Source organism: Oryx dammah, unplaced genomic scaffold (assembly GCF_014754425.2).
Source record: "Oryx dammah isolate SB20612 unplaced genomic scaffold, SCBI_Odam_1.1 HiC_scaffold_21, whole genome shotgun sequence".
Classification (NCBI taxonomy): Eukaryota; Metazoa; Chordata; class Mammalia; order Artiodactyla; family Bovidae; genus Oryx; species Oryx dammah.
In genome coordinates, this window is record NW_024070205.1 from 23,528,757 (window position 1) to 23,549,064 (window position 20,308).

Sequence of the window (20,308 nt, forward strand, 5' to 3'; positions counted from 1 at the left end):
CTAAGAGAATTAACTGAGATCCTTCCCTGTAAGAATCATAGCATGAGTATTGGAAAGTATACTGACAATCAGAGTTAGTTGTTTCTAATTTACATCACCCAGAATCTGGGCGGGGCGGGGGGGGGGGTGGGTCTCAAAATAGCAAATGAAAATCTGTAAATAAATTTCAGTATTTCAAAAAGCCTACCAGAAACTGCAACTTCTGGTAGCATTAACTGCCAGATTTTCCTTGTTTTGTGCTAAAAATCTTATCACACACACACATCAGATGGAGATTTTAACTGAGCTATGTTCTGATTAAATATAACTTTTTTTTTCATTATTATGATGCTTAACTTGGTAAATAACTTTTGAAACGGGTGAGATCACGGTCGAGCACGTACAATTGGAAACACCTGCTAACACGCTTGCAAGGTATACAGCACTGTTCACTGACTTCAGTACTGCGGAATGGCTAACAGCAGCAGCGCCTGGAGTCCTGTCAGTCCAGAACTCTTCTCAGCGGCTCGGGGCTTCCAGGTTTTTTCCCTGTGTCCCAGCCTTCAGAGTCTTCAATACCCGAATCGAAGTACCGGTCGTACCCTCGCCACTAGGTCAAACTGCCTGCCTCCCAAGCCACCAGCCGCCGCTCCCAGTTCACGTTCAGGAATGCGGCTCTCCCCCACGCATGCGCCGTGCGGCAGCCCCCGCGCCGGCGCCGCTCCCCTCCGCCGGGAGCCGGGACCCTGGGTAAAGCAGGAGGGTCTGCGCCCCGGTTGCGCGTGCGCAGTTGCTTTCAGAGCACTTTTTCTTCCCCGTCCCCCTGCCCCAAACCCCTCCGCCACCCCGACCAGCCGTTTCTCTCTCCGCTGCCCTTTCGTTCCCTCAGACGGCCCTACCCTCGGGCACGGTACGAAGGAAAACCGGCTCTCCACTAGGGCGGCGGTCGTTGCTAGGCCGCCGCCGTCTCCCAGGGCGCGCTCGGCGCGTCCGAGCGCCGCCCGGGCCGCGTCTGAAGTTGTATGCCCCGCCGCTCCCGCCCCTTCCGCCGCTCGCGCGCGCGCACGGCCGACCCACGGCGCGCTCGGGTTGGCTGCGGCGGCGATCGCGGCGGCGGCGGTCCCGAGAGCGGCAGTGGTTCCTGCTCTGCTTTAATAGTTTCCCTCCGCCCCCTCCCGTCGGACGCTGCCGTGTGGTTTTGCCTTTACAAAAATCAACTTTATTGTTCCTCAGCCCCACCTCCCGACGCGCGTCCTCAGGATGCACTGAAGGCGGAGGGGAGGGTGGAGGCGGCGGCGGCGGCGGCGGCGCGGCGGGTCGCGGTCGCGGTCCCTCTCCTCCGAGCTCCCAGCCGGAGGGGAGGGAGTCACGATGTCTGGGAGCCGCCAGGCCGGATCGGGCTCCGCCGGCACCAGCCCAGGCTCCTCGGCGGCCTCCTCGGTGACTTCCGCCTCCTCGTCCTTATCCTCTTCCCCGTCGCCCCCTTCCGTAGCGGCTTCGGCGGCGGCGCTGGGGTCCGGCGGGGCGGCCCAGGCCGCGGGCTCCGGCGGTCTCGGGGGCCCGGCGAGGCCTGTGCTGGTGGCGGCCGCGGTGTCCGGCAGCGGCGGCGGGAGCGGCGGCGGGGCGGTGTCCGCGGGCCTGTCCCGGCTCAGCTGCGCGGCCAGGCCCAGCGCCGGCGTAGGAGGGAGCAGCTCCAGCCTAAGCAGCGGCAGCAGGAAGCGACCTCTGCTCGCCCCCCTGTGTAACGGGCTCATCAACTCCTACGAGGACAAAAGCAACGACTTCGTCTGGTGGGTTGGACGAGCAGCCTCCAGCAACTCCCCCCACCCCCCAATCTCTGCATTAGGTGTTTCTGCTGTTGGGGCTGCTGGGCTCCGGGGTGAGGGCGGTCTGTGGGGCGCTGTAGCGATGTCTGCAGAGGGATTCGAGCGTTTGCGGGGGTTGGTGGGGTGGGATGGGGAAATGTTGGCATCCCGATGCAGGGTGAGGGTACTAGAGAGGGCAGTGTTGGGGGGGAGACGTGAAGGGAGTTTAGGCAATAATAAGAGGGCGAGATGGAAGGTCAAATAAGTGGCTGTGCATAAAAGGGGAAAGGTGGGCACGGAGGTTGGGCCTTGAATTTTCTGGCCGTCTGGTGAATTAGGTACCCTGTCAGTCCGGATTGCTCGTGGAGGTGAATTAAACTTGTAAGGGAGAGAATTAAGTTTCCTGGTATGCTGAGGGAGGGAGTTGTTGGTCACAGTTTATTTAAAGTGTGGTAGATGGTACTCTAAACATGGGTATGGCTGTTTTAAGGAGAAGTAGTATTTGCTGTAAATATCCGTCGTGTGTGCTCTGATGTAAATATCCGTTGTGTGTACGTGTAAATATCGCCTCCTACTTCAAAGACTAGGTCATTTACTTTTAAATCTGCTATTGAGGCTCCTGTAGTCAAGAAAGTCTGTTCACAAAAAAATTGCACCTCTAAGTTGAATGTCTTGAAAGGGGGGGCCACATTTTAAAATACCGTCCGTGGGTCAGATGTAATCGCACTGCACTTGGCACTTGTGTTAACACGTCGGAGTTTTTTTGGAACTTCTGATTTGAGAAACGCTTGGAGTTAGACTTGTTGTCATCGTGGATAGTACACAGTAGTATTCAGTTATGACATTTGGCATAGGGGGCTTATTCATATTAAGTGAAAGATGGAGTTGATTGTCTTGCTTGAGAGTGTTTTGAGTTTCCACTGGGTTTTGTCCAATTCAGATGGTAAGATTAGAAGAAAGAATTGCTGTTAGCTGAGTGAGAACTGGTAGGATCTTGTGCTTTTCTTCTAGAGGAAATTGTTGATAGACTTAGTATATTAGTGATACGGGAAATTGGCTTACACTGTCATTAGAGGGTAAGTTGATTCACTTCAGGGTTGCAGATGGTAAGTTGTCAAATACAATAGGGCTAGAAGTTGGGAGTATAAGAAAGTTATTGATTAGACTTACAGTTTCTAGTTCTCGCACTGAAAATGGCTTTATATTTTTGCTTTTGTCATACATTATTCTGTATTGAGAATTGATTCATTTTTCACTGAACCTGGATTAGAATTCTAATTATTTTTTTATAAATAACTTAAGCAGCTTATGTTTAGGTCTAAGTGTTTGTACCTGGGAGAGAATGCCATGTGATAAAAGTAGAAACTAATGAAACAAAGTGAGGATTTTTAGAATTTGTCTTTTTGGCCACCATTTCCATTTCACTTTTAAGTAGATTAAAGGAAACAAACATGCTAGTATCCATGCAGGTGCACTAAAATACAAGGTGAAAGAAGGGAATTAATCATTCATCCAACAGATACTTATTTGACACTCACTGTCTGCCAGGCACCGTATGCACTTATACTTACTGTAAGCCATTTTGTAGAGAATTGGAGAGGGGTAGGGGAATATAAGCCACTGGCACTAATTTTTATTTTTTAGGGGTAAAATTACTAAAATTTTTGTTAGTTTGTCACCTAACTTAAAAAATATTTAAATCCAGTGTCTGAATCTTAACTATGTTGCTTAGATTTTTTTTGTTTGTTTTCTTTTATATTCTAAGTGGAAGTGTCCAGTGAGAGTCTTTAGTTTAAAAATTCTGAATATTTCACCTTCTAAGAATGTCATAGTCCTTGGTCTCTTGCTGGTGAGGTTGACTTTTCAAAAGAATTCAATAATGGGAATCAGTTTTCCTGATTCTCAAGCTAGATTTGATTTGGCCAAGTGTTTAGGTTAGGAAGATAAAGGACTAGGCAAAGCCCAAGGAATCCTTTTCATTTCTAATTGGCCCTGGGTGGTTGGTCTTGTCTGCTTCAAGGTTAAATTGTGAACCAGTCCACATTATTCTAAGCTTTTACATCTTAATGAGGCTTAAGTTTGAATAATGATAATAATTCCTCATTCACATTTTAAAGGTGTTTATGCTTCGTGTTTCATTTTATCCTAGAACAACTCTGTTAAGTTGTATAGAACTTCCAATTTTAATGGTAATATAATTGTATTCTCATAGAGGTAGAGAGAAGTTAAGTAACTTTGTTTCAGATTGGACTGTTCAGGAACAAAATTACAACTCACATCTCCCAATTCTCAGTTTAGTGCTTTCTTTTATGGAATTTAAAAATTTCAGATCTGTAAGATCACTTATATGCATTTAGCCTCAGGGTTCTTAAATGTGGTGGATTGGAGGAAAAGAGCTGTTTCATAATCACAGGAGATAACTTTTTTTTTTTTTTTTGACCACACCCTGTGGCATGTGGAATTTCTCTGACCAGGAATCCAACCTGAGGTCTGCAGTGGAAGCTCAGAGTCTTAACCACTGGACTACCAGGGAAGTCCAGGAGACACATGTTTTTATTCTTACTCCCTCCCCTTGCCTATCTGTCTGCCCACATCCTAAGAGGACTTAACAGAATCGGGTGCTGGAGTGGGCAGTGTAGTTTGCAAAAGCTCCCTTGGTGATAATGACTTGTCCTTTCACCCTGTTTGAGAACAGTTGATTTAAGTCAAATGCTGAATTGTCAGTAACACGTATTGGTCTCTCCTTACTTATATTTGAAAGTAAGTTTATATCTTATTGTAGAATTGATGGACATTTTAGGGATTTATAGTTTTGACTTTAGTATTTCTTTCAAAGGATTGAAAGTACCATCAAGTTGTAAATTCTGATTGTGTAGATGAAGAGTCTGTAGTACAGTAGAGAGTGGTATATATAGCTTGAAGTTGGATAAGTCTCTGACATTCAAAGGAAGTCTGTGTTGCCTTATTTTTCAAAATTTTCTTACATGGTCTGTTAAATTATGAGTCTGTCCCATGTTTGGAAGACAATATCTTTCTTTTACAGTGTTTCACATTATGACTGTCTCTGTGTTAGCCTTTCCAGCTCCCTGAAATGACCTTTTCTACCTCTTTAAGTCCCAGATATTCTCTAAGTTGTAGCAGAAATAAGTATTTTTAAGTTGATAGTAAGCCCTTATGGGAAAATTTACTCTGCCTGATCAAATGTAGGTAGAATCTATGTTAAGTCCATCTACCATTTAATAAATGTGACAGACAGCCTCTTGTGTCAAACTGTTAATAACAGACTGTCCTGAAGGAGTTCACGATTTATGTGAAGAAAAGCTTTTAATCACATAATTATAATATCACACCCTGGCATCACTGCTTCTCTTAGTGTCATGGCAGATGTTAAGTACTCTTTTGGAATTCAAATCTTGTCTCACAGTCCTCAACATAGCAGTCTAGGCAGCCAGTACCTATTAATCCTATTTCTGGTGGGCTGCTGTCTGTGGGGTCGCACAGAGTCGGACACGACTGAAGTGACTTAGCAGCGGCAGCAGCAGCAGCGCTAAAGATGAGACCTGTTGCCCATGTTTTACTGAGTATGAGACCTCAGGTTAGTTTAAGGATGGACTTTTGGCTCAGACAGAGATAATGAAGCAAAGTGAGTTTAGTGAAAATTTCAGATAACCGTGTTAGAGGATCATGTAAATGCTTGAAACTCAAAGTTCATAAATGCCAAGTTCACTAAAAAGTACTAATAGTTGGTTCGGTATACATAATAATAATGTGAAAGTCGCTCAATCGTGTCCCGCTCTTTGCGGTACTCTCCATGGAATTCTCCAGGCCAGAATACCGGAGTGGATAGCTGTTTCCTTCTCCAGGGGATCTTCCCAACCCAGGTCTCCCACATTGCAGGCTGATTCTTTACTAGCTGAGCCACAAGGGAAGCCCAGGAATACTGGTGTGGGTAGCCTATCCCTTCTCCAGAAGATCTTCCTGACCCAGGAATCGAACTGGAGTCTCCTGCATTGCAGGTGGATTCTTTACCAACTGAGCTATCAGGGATGCCCACATAATAATAATATGTGTTCCAGTATAAGTAAGTAAGTGTTAGTCGCTCAGTCCTGCCTGACTCTTTGCGACCCCATGGACTGCAGCCCACCAGGCTCCTCTGTCCATGCAATTTTCCAGGCAAGGATACTGGAGCGGGGTGTCATTGCCTTCTCCAGGGGACCTTCCCAACCCAGGGATTGAACCCAGGTCTCGTGCACTGCAGGCAGATTCTTTACCGACTGAGTTCCAGTATAAATTATTATTTGCCAGGCACTATTCTAAGGGTTTGAGATGACTTAATCTTTACAACAGCTGTTTGATGCAGATAATTCCCATTGAAAAAAATTAACTGCAGTTCGCTTGTTTTAGAGCATGGGCTCTGGGCGCACAAGCTTCAGTAATTGCAGCACACAGGTTCAGCAGTTGCAGTGCATGGGCTTTAGTTTCTCCACTGCATGTGGAATCTTCAGACCAGAAACTGAACCCATGTCCCCTGCATTGGCAGGCAGATTCTTATCCACTGTACCAGCAGAAAGTCCCTAATTCCTGTTTCATAGATGAGGAAGTGAAGGTCAGAGAGGTTATGTAACTTGTCTCAATTCATATAGTTAATAATGGTGGTATCAGTGTTTATATGCAGATGTTTTGGCTCAAAGCTCAAGTTCTTAACCACTGTATTACCTTGCCTTTCAGAGACTGGTGATTTTGTTTACAATCATCCTTATTAAGATATAATTTGCATGCAATAGAAGTCATCAGTTTTAAGTGTATAGTTCAGTGAGCCTGACAAATGAATGTATCTGTGTTACCACCCTGTAAGGTACAGAGCGTTTCCATCATGCTCATGAGTTTACCATGCCACAGCTTTGCACTCAGTCTTCTCTCACCTCTGGTAACCTGGCAATCTGTTTTCCTTCAATATAGTTTTGCCTTTTCTAGGCTTTTGTATAAATGGAAGTCATTCAGTATGTAGTCTTTTGTGCCTGACTTCTTTCCCTTGGAGCAGTGTTTTTGAGATTCGATAATGATGAGTGCTGTGCTGTGTGCTTAGTCACTCAGTCGTGTCCAACTCTGTGCGACCCCGTGGACTGTAACCCGCCAGGCTCCTCTGTCCATGGGGATTCTCCAGGTAAGAATACTGGCGTGGGTTGTTGCCATGCCCTTCTCCAGGGGATCTTACCCATGCATGGATCCAACTGGGGTCTCCTGCATTGCAGGCAGATTCTTTTACCAGCTGAGCTACCAGGGAAGCCCTTAATAATGGTGAATGTTTCACTAATTTTCTTCTTTTAACTTCTGAGTAGTATTCCATTACATGGATATAACATGAAAGTGAAAGTGAAGTTGCTCAGTCATGTCCGACTCTTTGGGACCCCATGGTCTATAGCCTACCAGGCTCCTCAGTCCATGGAATTTTCCAGGCAAGAGTACTGCAGTGGGTTGCCATTTCCTTCTCCAGGGGAATCTTCCCAGCCCAGGGATCGAACCTGGGTCTCCCGCACTACAGGCAGACACTTTACCATCTGAGCCACCAGGTATATAACATGACTTCTTTATATATTCATCAGTTGAAAGATACTGAGTTTCTTTGTTTCTGAAGTTTTCAGTGATTGTGAAGAAAGCTGTTGTAAACATTCACATTCAGGTTTCTGTGCAGACCCATCTTCATGTCTCTTGGGTAAATATATTGGAGTGTATTCTTGGGTTGTGTGGCCAACTGTATGTTTAACATGATAAGAAACTGCAGAATGGTTTTCTAAAGTGACTATCATTTAGCAATTCTACCAGCAATGTTTGAGTTTCAGTTCCACATTCTTGCCAACGCTTGCTTTCAGTCTTTCAAATTTCAGTCATTCTAGTGGTATGTTTAGTAGTATCTTATTGCCATAATTTGCATTTTCTTAATGACTGATGGTGTTGAGCATACTTCATGTGCTTATTTCCACTTGCATATCTGAAGAATCCCAGGGACGGGGGAGCCTGGTGGGCTGCCGTCTGTGGGGTCACACAGAGTCGGACACGACTGAAGTGACTTAGCAGCAGCAGTATCTTCCATAGTGTGTCTTCTAATCTTGAGCATATATTTCTCACGTTTGTGTTAAGTTGTAAGGCTTATGGCTGCAAGTCTTTTGTCAGTCTGTATATTGTGATGTTTTCTCCCAGTCTATTGTTTACTTTTTGGTTTTCTGAACAGTCTTTTGAAGTGCAAAAGTTTAAAATTTAAGTCCAGTTTATTGGACTTTTTTCTTTTATGGTCTGTGACTTACATGTTCTATCGAAATTGTCTAAATCTTCTTGTATATTCTAGAAACTTTATAGCTTTTTTGTACTTAGGTACAATCATTTCATGTTGGTTTTTATATACTGTTTTTGGTAAGATTCGAAGATTTTCCTCTTCCACTGTAGATGTCCAGTTATTGAAGCACCCATTTGTTGAAAAGACCATCTTTTTTCATTAAATTTTCTTGGAGTATTTCTCAAAAATTAATATGTTTAAGTTTATTTCTGAAATCTTTATTCTGTTCCATTGATCTAAGTGTTTATCCTTATGCTTGTACTGCAATCTTAATTTCTGTATCATTGTTGTAAATCTTGAAATCAGATAGTATAGTTTTGTTCCTCTGTTTTTAGTTATTTAGGAAGTTTGCATTTCCACATATATTTTAGCTTACCAATTCTTAAAAGAAAGATTTCTAGAATTTTAATTTGGGTTACTTTGAATTGATGACTCAATTTGGGGAGATTTGACATCTTAACAATATTGAATCTTTGAGCCATAAACATAATATGTTTCTCCAGTTATTTAGGTCTTGAACTTCTCTTAGCAGAGTTTTATAGTTCTCCATGTTTGGATCTTGCACATAGTTTGTTAAACTTACTCTTAAGTGGTTCATGTTTTTGATGCTCTTGTGTTAATTTCGGTTTCCTAATGTTGCTAATATGTAGAAATACAAATTATTTTTGTATATTGACTTTGTTCTTTAAATTGTTAAGTTCACTTATTACTTGTAACAGTTTTTGGTAGAACCATGTGATTTTCTAAGATAACAATCATGTCATCTGAAAATCAATATAGTTTTACTTCTTCCTTTTTGAATTTTATGTCTTATTTGGGATCTTCCCTGGTGGCTCAGAGGGTGAAGAATCCACCCACAATGCAGGAGACCCTGATTTGATTCCTGGTTTGGGAAGATTTGCTGGAGAAAGGTGAGGCTGCCCACTGCAGTATTCTTTGGCTTCCCTGGTAGATCAGACAGTAAAGATTCCACCTGCATTGTGGGAGACCTGAGTTTGATCCCTGGGTTGGGAAGATCCCCTGGAGAAGGGAACGTCTACCCACTCTAGTGTTCTAACCTGGAGAGTTCCATGGACAGAGGAACCTGGCAGTCCATGGCCTCACAAAGAGCTGGACATGACTGAGCAACTTTCATACACTAATTTTTTAAAGCTATATTTTTCATTTTTATTTATGAGTGACATTGATCTATTGTTTTCATATAATGCACACATATATTTACTTTATGTATTTATGTATAAGTTTTGGTGTCAGAGTTATTAGTTTCTAGGGCTGTTGAAACATAATCACAGACTGGGTAGCTTAAAAAGCAGAGTTATTTTCTCAAGTTCAAGATCAAGGTGTTGTCAGATTTGGGTTCTTCCCTCCTTGACTTGCTGATGGCCACCTCTTGTTGTGTCTTCACATAGTTGTGCTTTGGTCTGTGTGTTTTCTGTATCCTAATCTCATGTAAGAACACCATGGGTTTAAGTCCTGCATATATGACCTTTACCGTAATTACCTCTTTAATGTCCAGTCTCCAGATACGGTCTTCTGAGGTACTGAGGGTCAGGATTTCAATGTATGGATTTGGGAGAGGACACAGTCTAGCCCATCACATAGAGTAATACTGGATTTCTAAAAGGGGATGAGAAATGTTGTCTATTTTCTGAAAGAGTTTATGAAATTGGTATATTTCTTCTTAGGTGTCTGGTTGAATTCATCAGCGAAGCCATAGTTTTTGTGGAAAGGTTTTATTTACTACCAGTTTCTTTAACTGGTAAAGGACTGTTCAGGTTTTTTATTTAAGTGAGTTTTGGTAATTGGCCTGCTAAGGGATTTCTCCATTTCACCCAAGATATTGAGTTTGTTGACATAGGTTCATAAATATTAGCACTTCTTTATGCTTTAAATGTTTGTAGGATTTGGAAGGATGTCCCTTCTTTCTTTCATTCCTGATGCTGATAATTTGTGTTTTCTCTCTCTCTCTCTCTTTTTTTTTTTTTTTTTTTGCCTTGAACAGTTTAGCCAGAGGATTGTCAGTTTTATTAATCTTTTCAAATAACTCTATTTCACTGATATTTGGCTTTGTTTTTTTAATTCTACTTTGAGTTTTATCTTTTTCTAGCCTTGAATACAGAAGCTTACATTTTTTTCTGAGAAAAATTTAATTCTAGTAGTTTCCCTTGCTAATCCTGCACTAATTTTCATTCAGTTCCATAAACTTTTTTTATCCTTTCCATTGTGATTGGAAGAATGGGCTACTTAGACGTATTTTAATTTCTAAATGAGAATTCTCTGGATATCATTTTGTTATTGACTCCTGATACAATGTAGCTTTGTTCAGAGAATAGGATTTGTATGAATTCAGTCCTTTTAAATTTACTGACTTCTTTCATTTTCTACCATAGGCTATATCTTGGTTAATGTTCCATATGCATTTGAAAAAAATGAGTATTCTCCTGTGTGTAGACTGGTATATTCTATAAATGTCAAGTGTGTTGATGTGTTAAGCTCTGTACATCCATACTGATTTTCTGTATACTTGTTCTGTCAGTTACTGAAAGAGGTGTTAAAATCTTTAACCATGCCATGTGTAATTGTGGGTTTTACTATGTTTTCTTGCAATTCTGTCAATTTTTGTTTCATGTATTTTGAAACTTTAGTAGTAGGGCATACACATTTAGAATTGGTAGGTTCATCCCCTTATCATTTTGAAATGTCCTTATTACTGAAATCCATTTAATCTGTTAACATAGCTTCTCCAACTTTATTTTCTTAAATGTTTACAGGGTATGTGTTTTTGTCCTTTACTACTTCTATGTCTGTTTCAAAGTAGGATACTTATAGATAGCTTATGGTTGAGTCTTTTTTACTTACTATGACAATTTGCCTTTTAATTGGCTTGGTTAGACTTTTTGCATTTTAACATAATTATATGCTTGGTTTTATGTATACATCTTGCTTGCTCTTTGTTTTCTATTTGTCCTTTCTATTCTTCTGTTCCTTTTCTCTCTTTTTTCCCCTTCTTTCCCTGCCTTCTTTTGGATTAATTGTGTATTTTTAAGATTTGTCTTTTGTTTCTACTGTTGCCTTATTAGTAATACTTGTATAGGATGTGTGTGTGTGTGTGTTTGGGGGGAAGTGCTTGCCCTAGGGTTTATAATACTCATTTTTAATTTTTTATAGTCTACCTTCAAATAATGTTATGTCACTTCATAAACAGTGGAAGAATTTTGTAATAGTATGCCTCCATTCTGTAGGATCCATCCCAGTTACTCCCTCATGGCCAGAAGTGTAAGTTCTATGTGTGTGTGTGTGTGTGCACTCATGCATGCTCAGTTGTGTCTGACTCTTTGTGATTCCATGGACTGTAGCCCACTAAGCTCCTCTGTGGAATTTTTTCAAGCAAGAATACTGGAGTGGGTTGCCATTTCCTCCCCCAGGGCATCTTCCCAACCCAAGGATAGAACCGGCATCTCTTGTGTCTCCTGCACTGGCAGGCAGATTCTTTACCACTGCACCACCTGGGAAGTCATTAGTTCTGTTTTGTTTTTCTAAAAAAAAAAAAAAAGAAGTAAAAGGCATACCATATAAGATTCACCATTTAAAGTGTACAGTTCAGCACATTTGCAGTGTTGTGCAGCCATCACCACTGGTAGTTGCCCTGCGGCACGTGGGATTTTAGTTTACTGACCAGAGGTCAAACCTGTGTTCCCTGCATTGGAAGATTTTTCAACCACTGGACCACCATGGTAGTCCCCAAAGCAATATTTTTTCAAAAGTTACTTTAAAAACTCCAGGTGGAAATACAAGGAGCACATCTTCTGCGTGGCTATAAGGAATACATCTTCCACGCGGATGGGTGTTTCTTTCTCCCAATGATGGGATTGACAGTATCAGGGCTTCTCTGGTGGCTCAGCTGGTATAGAATCTGCCTGTGATGCAGGAGATGTGAGTTCAGTCCTTGGGTTGGGAAGATCTGCCGGAAAAGGGATAGGCTACTCACTTCAGTATTCTTGGGCTTCCCTTGTGGCTCAGCTGGTAAAGAATACACCTGCAATATGGGAGACGTGGGTTCGATCCCTGGGTTGGGCAGATCCTCTGGAGAAGGGAAAGGCTTACCCACTCCAGTATTCTGGCCTGGAGAATTCCATGGATTATATAGTCCATGGGGTTGCAAAGAGTGGGACAGGACTGAATCATTTTCACTTTCTTTCATTGTCTAATGAACATATTAGGTATGGTATCTCCCCTGTCCATACTTTTGTAGCCCCTCCTGCATATGCATCTGTGTTTTTCTAATGTGTGAACTTGCTATCTTTCCTAGCTCATTGGTCTGTGATGGTTGCTTTTCTGAATTAATGACTAAAATATAACAGTTGCATTTTGTTGGTATTGGCATGAAAGAGTATTTATTTTGTATCAATCATATTTTCTGTCTCAGGAATTTGAATTTAAAAAGGAAAACACTTGAATTGGCCTATTTTTAAAAAATATTGAAGTTCTTAAAGTAGTGCTGATGCTTGAAGGGCTATACAGTTGACCCTTGAACAGCACAGGAGTTGGGATGCCCACCCTCTGCCCAGTTGAAAATCCACTTTAACTTAAGTCAACCCTTCATATCCACAGTCCCTCCACATCTATGCGTTCAACCAAATGGAGATTGTGTTGTACTGTAGTATTTATTATTGAAAAAAATCTTTAAGTGGACCCCCATGATTTAAACCTGTGTTGTTCAAGGGTCAGTTGTATATTGTAAGCTGAGATATCCTTGAGACGCAGAAAAAGAAACATTAGTCACATTAATAGCAGAGCTCTGGTGAAGATCTGTATTCTATGTAAGTGCACTGAAGTCCCTAGATCCACTTTGAATCCAACACCAGATCCTGTGAGCCCTGGTGATGCTGTTTGCTATGAGACAATTCTCTTAATTGTTCCACTTAGAACTCACAAGCCTAATTGAAAATTTTCTCTAACTGTAAGCCTTTCGTGGTTAGAACTGCTACTCTGAGTAGTGGAATCTTGGGAATATGTGAATAAAATAAGATCCAGGAGGAAATTGAGAGTGTATTGGGGAGGTTTCATACTGGGAGGAATCAATAGTGACACTCTTTGGCCATATTTGCGTTCCTGATCCGTTTACTTTTTTTAGGGGATTGCGGTGGACAGAACACCAGAGCTTGGCTCCCTTGCTTCTCTTTTCATGCCTATCACTTGTGTTAATCACGGTGTCCTTTTACCCCCTAGCCTGTGTAGTCTCATTTTTAAAAAAAGAAAAGCAAAAAACGAAAACTCTACTCCTGAGACTCTACCAGAGCTATTTTGAATGCCCTACCCGCCTCTTTTTTTTTTTTTTAAATTTCATTGTTAAATTACAGAGTCTAAAAATTTTGCCTTGTCTTTCTTTTCTTCTTTACCTTTCCTGTCCTTATTCAGAGAATCCTGTGATATAAGACAAAGTTAAACGTGGAGATAGGAAAGGAATCTTTTTTATAAAATACAGGATAAATTTAATCTCTATTTAAAGGGACATTTGAGTTTTCTAGGGCTTTTATCATATCAAATGAAGTTAGGAAGGAGTGAGATGAATGCACAGAGGTTGGAACTTAACTGCTCTCTGTGAAGATTGCTGCTTGGTATCTAGCGTTATCTGTATAGGTGTTAAAAATGATTTGAAGCTATTATTATTTTCCTTTTCATTTATTTCCTTGTCTTTCAGTCCTGAATCCACTTAGGGCCAATTGAGAATGAAGGGTAGCTTGGGGATGGTCACAAAGCAGCTGGTTTAAGGGGAAGGAGGAAGCTAGGGAAGTGTCAAGTTTTGGACATTTTGAGGGGAAGGAAGAAACATTTCTGTGGCTGACTTTTGTTGGGTGTCTTTCACTCTTGAAGGATGTATATAAATTTCAACATATTCAAAATAATTTTTTCCAAGGTTTTCTCAGTGCTGATAGTGATTTGAAATTTCATGGTCACAGTGATACATGTATTTGTTTCCTTTATCTTCTGATGCAGAGGGCATTGGACTTGGAATTAAAAGCCCTGAGATTTAACTTTGGGCAAATGAATGTTTCAGTTTTTTTTTTTTTTTTCATTTATAAATTGAGATATAATGGTATCCCATTGTAGGATTGTGAGGTTTAGATTATATAATACATGTATGAAGACACTGTAACTTATAAAATCACTGAAAGGAATCAGGTGGTGTTTGCCAGGATTTCACATTTGGTACCAAAATATGAAAGTGGTTCTTTGATCCTGTTAGGTAAGATAAGATGTAACCACTCCTTATTTTCCTAAATGACTCTTAATTGTTCCTGGTTCTGATTATCTTGATAATGTTTTTTTGTATAATATTAACATTTGAAAAATCGAATGCTTGGTTAGTTAGAATCAGTGCTACTAGAATCAGTTGACACATTTTGTGGAAGCATAGTAGAATTAGTGTTGCTATCAAAATATGTATGGATTGAGCAATGGCCTTACTATTGTACCATTTATTATCATTTGGTAAGTTTGGATGCTGGTTTTGAAGCCGATAATACATATAAAAGGAAGAGTATAAATAAGACAATTGAAAATTTAACTTGAGTGTCAAGCCAGTTGCTATGAAACCCTTGCTTAACTGAGATGATGTGTATTATAAATACAAAATAGTGAACTAAAAGATAATTTTCTGTATCTATATCTGTTCTGCTCTGTTCTTAATGTAGTTAAATGACGCACATAACCTTTTGGCAAGCTTAAGGATTGTGCACTATAATATCTACCTTTAGTTTTGGCAGCTGCTATGAATTTATCTTCTTCACAAGATTCAACTGAAGATCATTATTTTAATAAACAATGGTAAGATGAAAATATCAGATAATCACTACTAGTGGGGTTCACTCCATGGTCTATCAGAAGTTTTGTGGTAAGGTTGCAAAATCAGATACCTAAAATGGCCATCCGTTTTCTCTTAAATCAGTATCCATTATGCTTATTTGCTCTTATGTCTTTTTCTTTATTTCTAAGTTTTCCTGAGTTCTTTCACTTCTTTTAAAATAAGTTTTTCTTCCTAATAATTGATTTCTGAGGTTGCCTAATTGAGAATTTTCTTTATCTTTCAATGCTTTGTTCAATTCAGTCACTCAGTCGTGTCCAACTCTTTGCGACCCCATGAATCGCAGCCCGCCAGGCCTCCCTGTCCATCACCATCTCCCAGAGTTCACTCAGACTCACATCCATCGAGTCGGTGATGCCATCCAGCCATCTCATCCTCTGTCATCCCCTTCTCCTCCTGCCCCGAATCCCTCCCAGCATCAGAGTCTTTTCCAATGAGTCAACTCTTCGCATGAGGTGGCCAAAGTACTGGAGTTTCAGCTTTAGCATCATTCCTTCCAAAGAAATCCCAGGGCTGATCTCCTTCAGAATGGACTAGTTGGATCTCCTTGCAGTCCAAGGGACTCTCAAGAGTCTTCTCCAAAACCACAGTTCAAAAGCATCAATTCTTCGGCGCTCAGCCTTCTTTACAATCCAACTCTCACATCCATACATGACTACTCGAAAAACCATAGCCTTGACTAGACGAACCTTAGTCGGCAAAGTAATGCTTTGTAATTTTCTTTATTTCTTTTAGTCCATCTTAAAATATTAGGTTATAATTTCCATTTGTCTTACTGCTTTCCTCTTTTGCTTGCATGGTTTCTAGGGATGGTATTATGCTCTATATTCAGTTGTGAACTCTTCCTGCTGCTTATATTTTAGAGTGATTAAACATAAAATATGTTTCATATTTATATTCATTGTTACCACTTTTAGAGCTCTTTCTGTCTTTGTGTATATTTGCTGTCTTTGTATTCCTTATTCCAGTTCAGTTCAGTTGCTTAGTTGTGTCAGACTCTTTGCGATCCCATGGACTGCAGCAAGCCAGGCTTCCCTGTCCATCACCAACTCCTGAAGCTTGCTCAAACTCATGTCCATTGATTGGGTGATGCCATCCAATCTTTGGCCCTCTGTCGTCCCCATCTCCTCCTGCCTTCAATCTTTCCCAGCATCAGGCTATTTTCCAGTGAGTCAGTTCTTCACATCAGGAGGCCAAAGTATTGGAGCTTCATCTTCAGCATCAGTCCTTCCAATGAGTATTCAGGACTGATTTCCTTTAGTATTGATTTATTTGATCTCCTTGCAGACTCTCAAGAGTCTTCTCCAACACCACAGTTCAAAAGCATCAATTCTTCAGTGCTCAGCTTTCTTTATGGTCCCACTCTCACATCCATACATGACTACTGGAAAAGCCACAGCTTTGACTATATAGACCTTTGTCAACAAAGTAATGTCTCTGCTTTTTAATATGCTGTCTAGGTTTGTCATAGCTTTTCTTCCAAGGAGCAAGCATTGTTTACTTTCATGGCTACAGTCACCATCTGCAGTGATTTTGGAGCCCAAGAAAAAAAAGTCTGTCACTGTTTCCATTGTTTCCCCATCTATTTGCCATGAAGCAGTGGGACCGGATGCCATGATTTTAGTTTTTTGAGTGTTGAGTTTTAAGCCAGCTTTTTCACTCTCTGCTTTCACTTTCATTAAGAAGCTCTTTAGTTCCTCTTCACTTTCAGCCTAAGTGTGATGTCATCTGCATATCTGAGGTTATTGATATTTCTCCCAGCAATCTAGATTCCAGCTTGTGCCTCATAGAACTTACATGAATATATCAGGTAGTGAAGTCTGTATGCAATGAATTCTCTAAGTTATTTATTTGTTTATTTTGGAAATTACTGTTTTGTCTTTATATTTGATTTTTTTTTTTTTTTGCTGGGTATAAAATTCTAAGTTTTTTTTTCTTTTTAGTATTTTTAAGATATCAGTCCATTGTCTTTTGCTATATAGTTTTTTTTAAACCATTAAAAAGTTGAAGTATAGTTAATTTATAATGTTTTAGTATCAGTATAATGTACAGCAAAGTGATTTGCTTATACATATATGTATCCTTTTTCAGGATATTTCCCATATTAGCTTATTATAAGGTATGGATTCTAGTTCCCTGTGCTATACTGAGTGTTCTTGTTGTTTACCTATTTTATATATAGTAGTTTGTATCTGCTAATTCCAGACTCCTAGTTTATCTCACCCTGGTTTGCCCCGGCCCCTTCCCTGCTATCCCCTTTAATAATTGTAAGTTTGTTTTCTATGTCTGTGAGTCTGTTTTATGCTTTGTAAATAAGTTTATTTGTAGCTTTTTTTTTTTTTTTAGATTCCACATGTAAGTGTTATCATAGGATATTTGGGTATGTCCATGTTGCTGCAAATGGCATTATTTCATTCTTTTTTATGGCTGAGTAATATTCCATTGTATATATATACCACGTGTTTATCCATTCATCTGTTGATGGACATTTGGGTTGTTTTCATGACTTGGCTATTGTAAATAGTACTACTTCAAAAATTGGGGTGTATATATCTTTTTGAATTAGAGTTTTATCTGAATATATGCCCAGGAGTGGGATTGCAGGATCATGTGGTAACTATTTTTAGTTTTTAAGGAACTTTCAGACTGTTTACCATCAAAAAACAGGCTGCAAAATTTACATTCCCACCTACAGTGTAGGAGGGTTCCTTTTTCTCTGCAGCATTTATTTTTGTGGACTGTTTAATGATGGCCATTCTGTTGTGATACCTCATAGTAGTTCTGATTTGCATTTCTCTTAATAATTAGCGGTATTGAGCATCTTTTCATCTTTTCATGTGCCTCTTGGCCACCTGTATGTCTTCTTTGGAGAAATGTCTGTTTAGGTCTTCTGCCCATTTTTAAATTTTTTAAAAAATATTGAATTGCATGAGTTGTCTGTTTTAGATATTAATCCCCTGTTGATAGCATCCTTTGCAAATATTTTCTTCCAGTCTGTAGGTTGTCTTTTCATTTTGGATGGTTTTCTTTGCTGTGCAAAACCATATAAGTTTGACTTAAGTCCCATTTCTTTATTCTTGTTTTGACTTTCAGTTTTCCTCAGAGACAGATCCAAAAAAAATCTTGCTACAGTTTATGTCAAAGAGTGTTTTCCTTTAAGAGATTTTTAGTATTCTGTCTCACATTTAGGTCTTTAATCCATTTTGAGTTTATTTTTGTTTGTAGTGTTAGAGAATGTTCTGCTTTCATTCTTTCACATGTACAATTTCCCTAGCAACAGTTATTGAAGAGACTGTATTTTTTCCATTGTATGTTCTTACCTCCTTTGTCATGGATTGAATGATCATAAGGTCGTGGGTTTATTTCTGGGCCTTCTGTCCTGTTTCATTGATCTGTATGTCTGTTTTAGTGCCCGTACCATACTGTTTTGATTACTGTCACTATATAGTGTACCCTGAAGTCAGAGAGCATGAGTCCTCCTACTCTGTTCTTCTTTCTCAAGATTGTTTTGGCTATTTAGGGTCTTTTGTGTTTCCATACAAATGTAAATTTTTCTCTATGAAAAATGTCATTGATAATTTAATAGGGGTCTGCATTGAATCCAGATTATCTTGAGTAGTATGGTCATTTAAACCATATTCTCCATCTTGGAGAAGTGGCTCTTTGTAGGAAATGTCTTGTGCCCTCCCTTCTTGTCACTGGGTCCCAGGTAGTGTCTGACCTACCTTTGCAGACTTGGTCTATGGAAATATAGTTTTCTTGTTTATGGTGTCTGCCCCCTGAAGGGTGAGGCTGGTCTAAAGGCTTGTGCCCCATTATGGCGGGAGGGTCCAATGCCTCACCTCTCATGGGTAGAACTGGGACTTGGCCCTCTGTTTGCAGTGCAGTGTCTAGGGGTATGTCGAGGCAGGAGTCTTAGGCAGCTTGTCTGCTGATTGGTGGGCCTGTGTCCCTACCCAGTTTCCTGTTTGGCTTGAGGAATACAGGAGCCTGGAGCCTACAGTTGATAAGCGGGGCAAGGTCTTGGTGCCAGAATGTCTCCAAAGCCCCCAGGGTGGGCTGCCGTGGCCCCCTGCTTCTCCCGAAGACCATCTGAGATCAGCAGGTTGGTCTGGCCCAGGCTCCTGTCAGATTATTGCTTTTACCCTTGGTCCTGTTGGGTGTATGATTTTGTGTGCACCCTTTAAGAGTTTCCCCTGGAGAAGGAAATGGCAACCCACTCCAGTATTCTTGCCTGGAAAATCCCATGGACAGAGGAGCCTTGCAGGCTACAGTCCATGGGATCGCAGAGTCAGACCCGACTGAGCGACTTCACTACACTTCACTTTAAGAGTGATGTCTCCATTTTCCCCAGTCTAGTGGAGCTCCTGCAGTCAAGCCCTGCTGGCCTTCAAAGCCAAAGCCTGTGGGGGCTCTTTTTCCTGGTGTTGGACCCCTGAGCTGCAGGGGCTGACCTGGGGCTCAGAACTCTCACTCCTCCTGTGGCAGAACCTCTGTTATATAATTAGTCTCCAGTTTGTGGGTCACCCACCTGGGAGGTATAGGATTTGATTATATTGCAGGTCTGTCCCTCCTAATGGTCTCGATGTGGTTACTTCTTTATGTCTTTAGTTGTAGATTTTTTTTTTTCTGGTAGATTTCAGTCATTTGCAGTGATAATTGTTTTGCATATTGTTATGATTTTGGTGTGCACATGCAGTAAGGTGAGCTCAGTATCTTTCTACTCCACCATCTTGGCTGTTTTCCCCAACCAGTTTTTTAAATGGGCAAAAGACTTGAACAGATGCTTCCTGTATGGAGTACTGCAGCAACCAACCAGTTCCCACTACGTAGATGATCCATCACCTCTGAAAGTTGGAATAATGACCATATTATTGGTTTAATATTAAAGGATATAACTCAGAAACAGCCAGATGGGAAAGATGCATAGAACAAGGTACAGGGAAAGGGCGCAGAGCTTCCGTGCCCTCTCCAAGTGTGCCATTCTCCCCAGGCCACCACCAGTCCAGAAGCTCTCCAGACTCTGTTGGCTGGTATAGTTTCTGATGAGAACTCTGCTGTACTCTTAGTTTTGTTCCTCTATATGTGGTGTGTCTTTTTTCTGTGACTGCCTTCAAGATTTTCTCTTCATTTTGCTTTTATTGGTTTAAATGCAGTGTATGTATCAGGGTGTTTTTTTTGTTGTTATTGTTTTAAATTCTACTTGGAGTTTTCTGAACTTCTTGGATATGTGGTGTGGTGTCTTTTTTGTTGTTGTTGTTATTTTAAAATGAACTTCAGTCAGTGTCATCTTATGTTTATTTTGATTGATTTGATACTGATCCACAG

At 40.8% G+C, this 20,308-nt stretch overlaps 1 protein-coding gene across 3 annotated transcripts in view; it reads left to right on the forward strand.

Moving 5' to 3' along the window:
- The first annotated feature begins 1,257 nt into the window (after window positions 1-1,257).
- Window positions 1,258-20,308, forward strand: part of COP1 (COP1 E3 ubiquitin ligase) — a 226,819-nt gene continuing 207,768 nt past the window's right edge. For 2 of the 3 annotated variants that reach the window (XM_040263920.1, XM_040263922.1), the window contains exon 1: window positions 1,258-1,769. In XM_040263920.1, the coding sequence (XP_040119854.1) occupies window positions 1,351-1,769 (419 nt within the window). In that variant the 5' untranslated portion in view covers window positions 1,258-1,350. The remainder of the gene's footprint in view (window positions 1,770-20,308) is intronic. The other variant, XM_040263921.1, reaches the window with a different exon arrangement.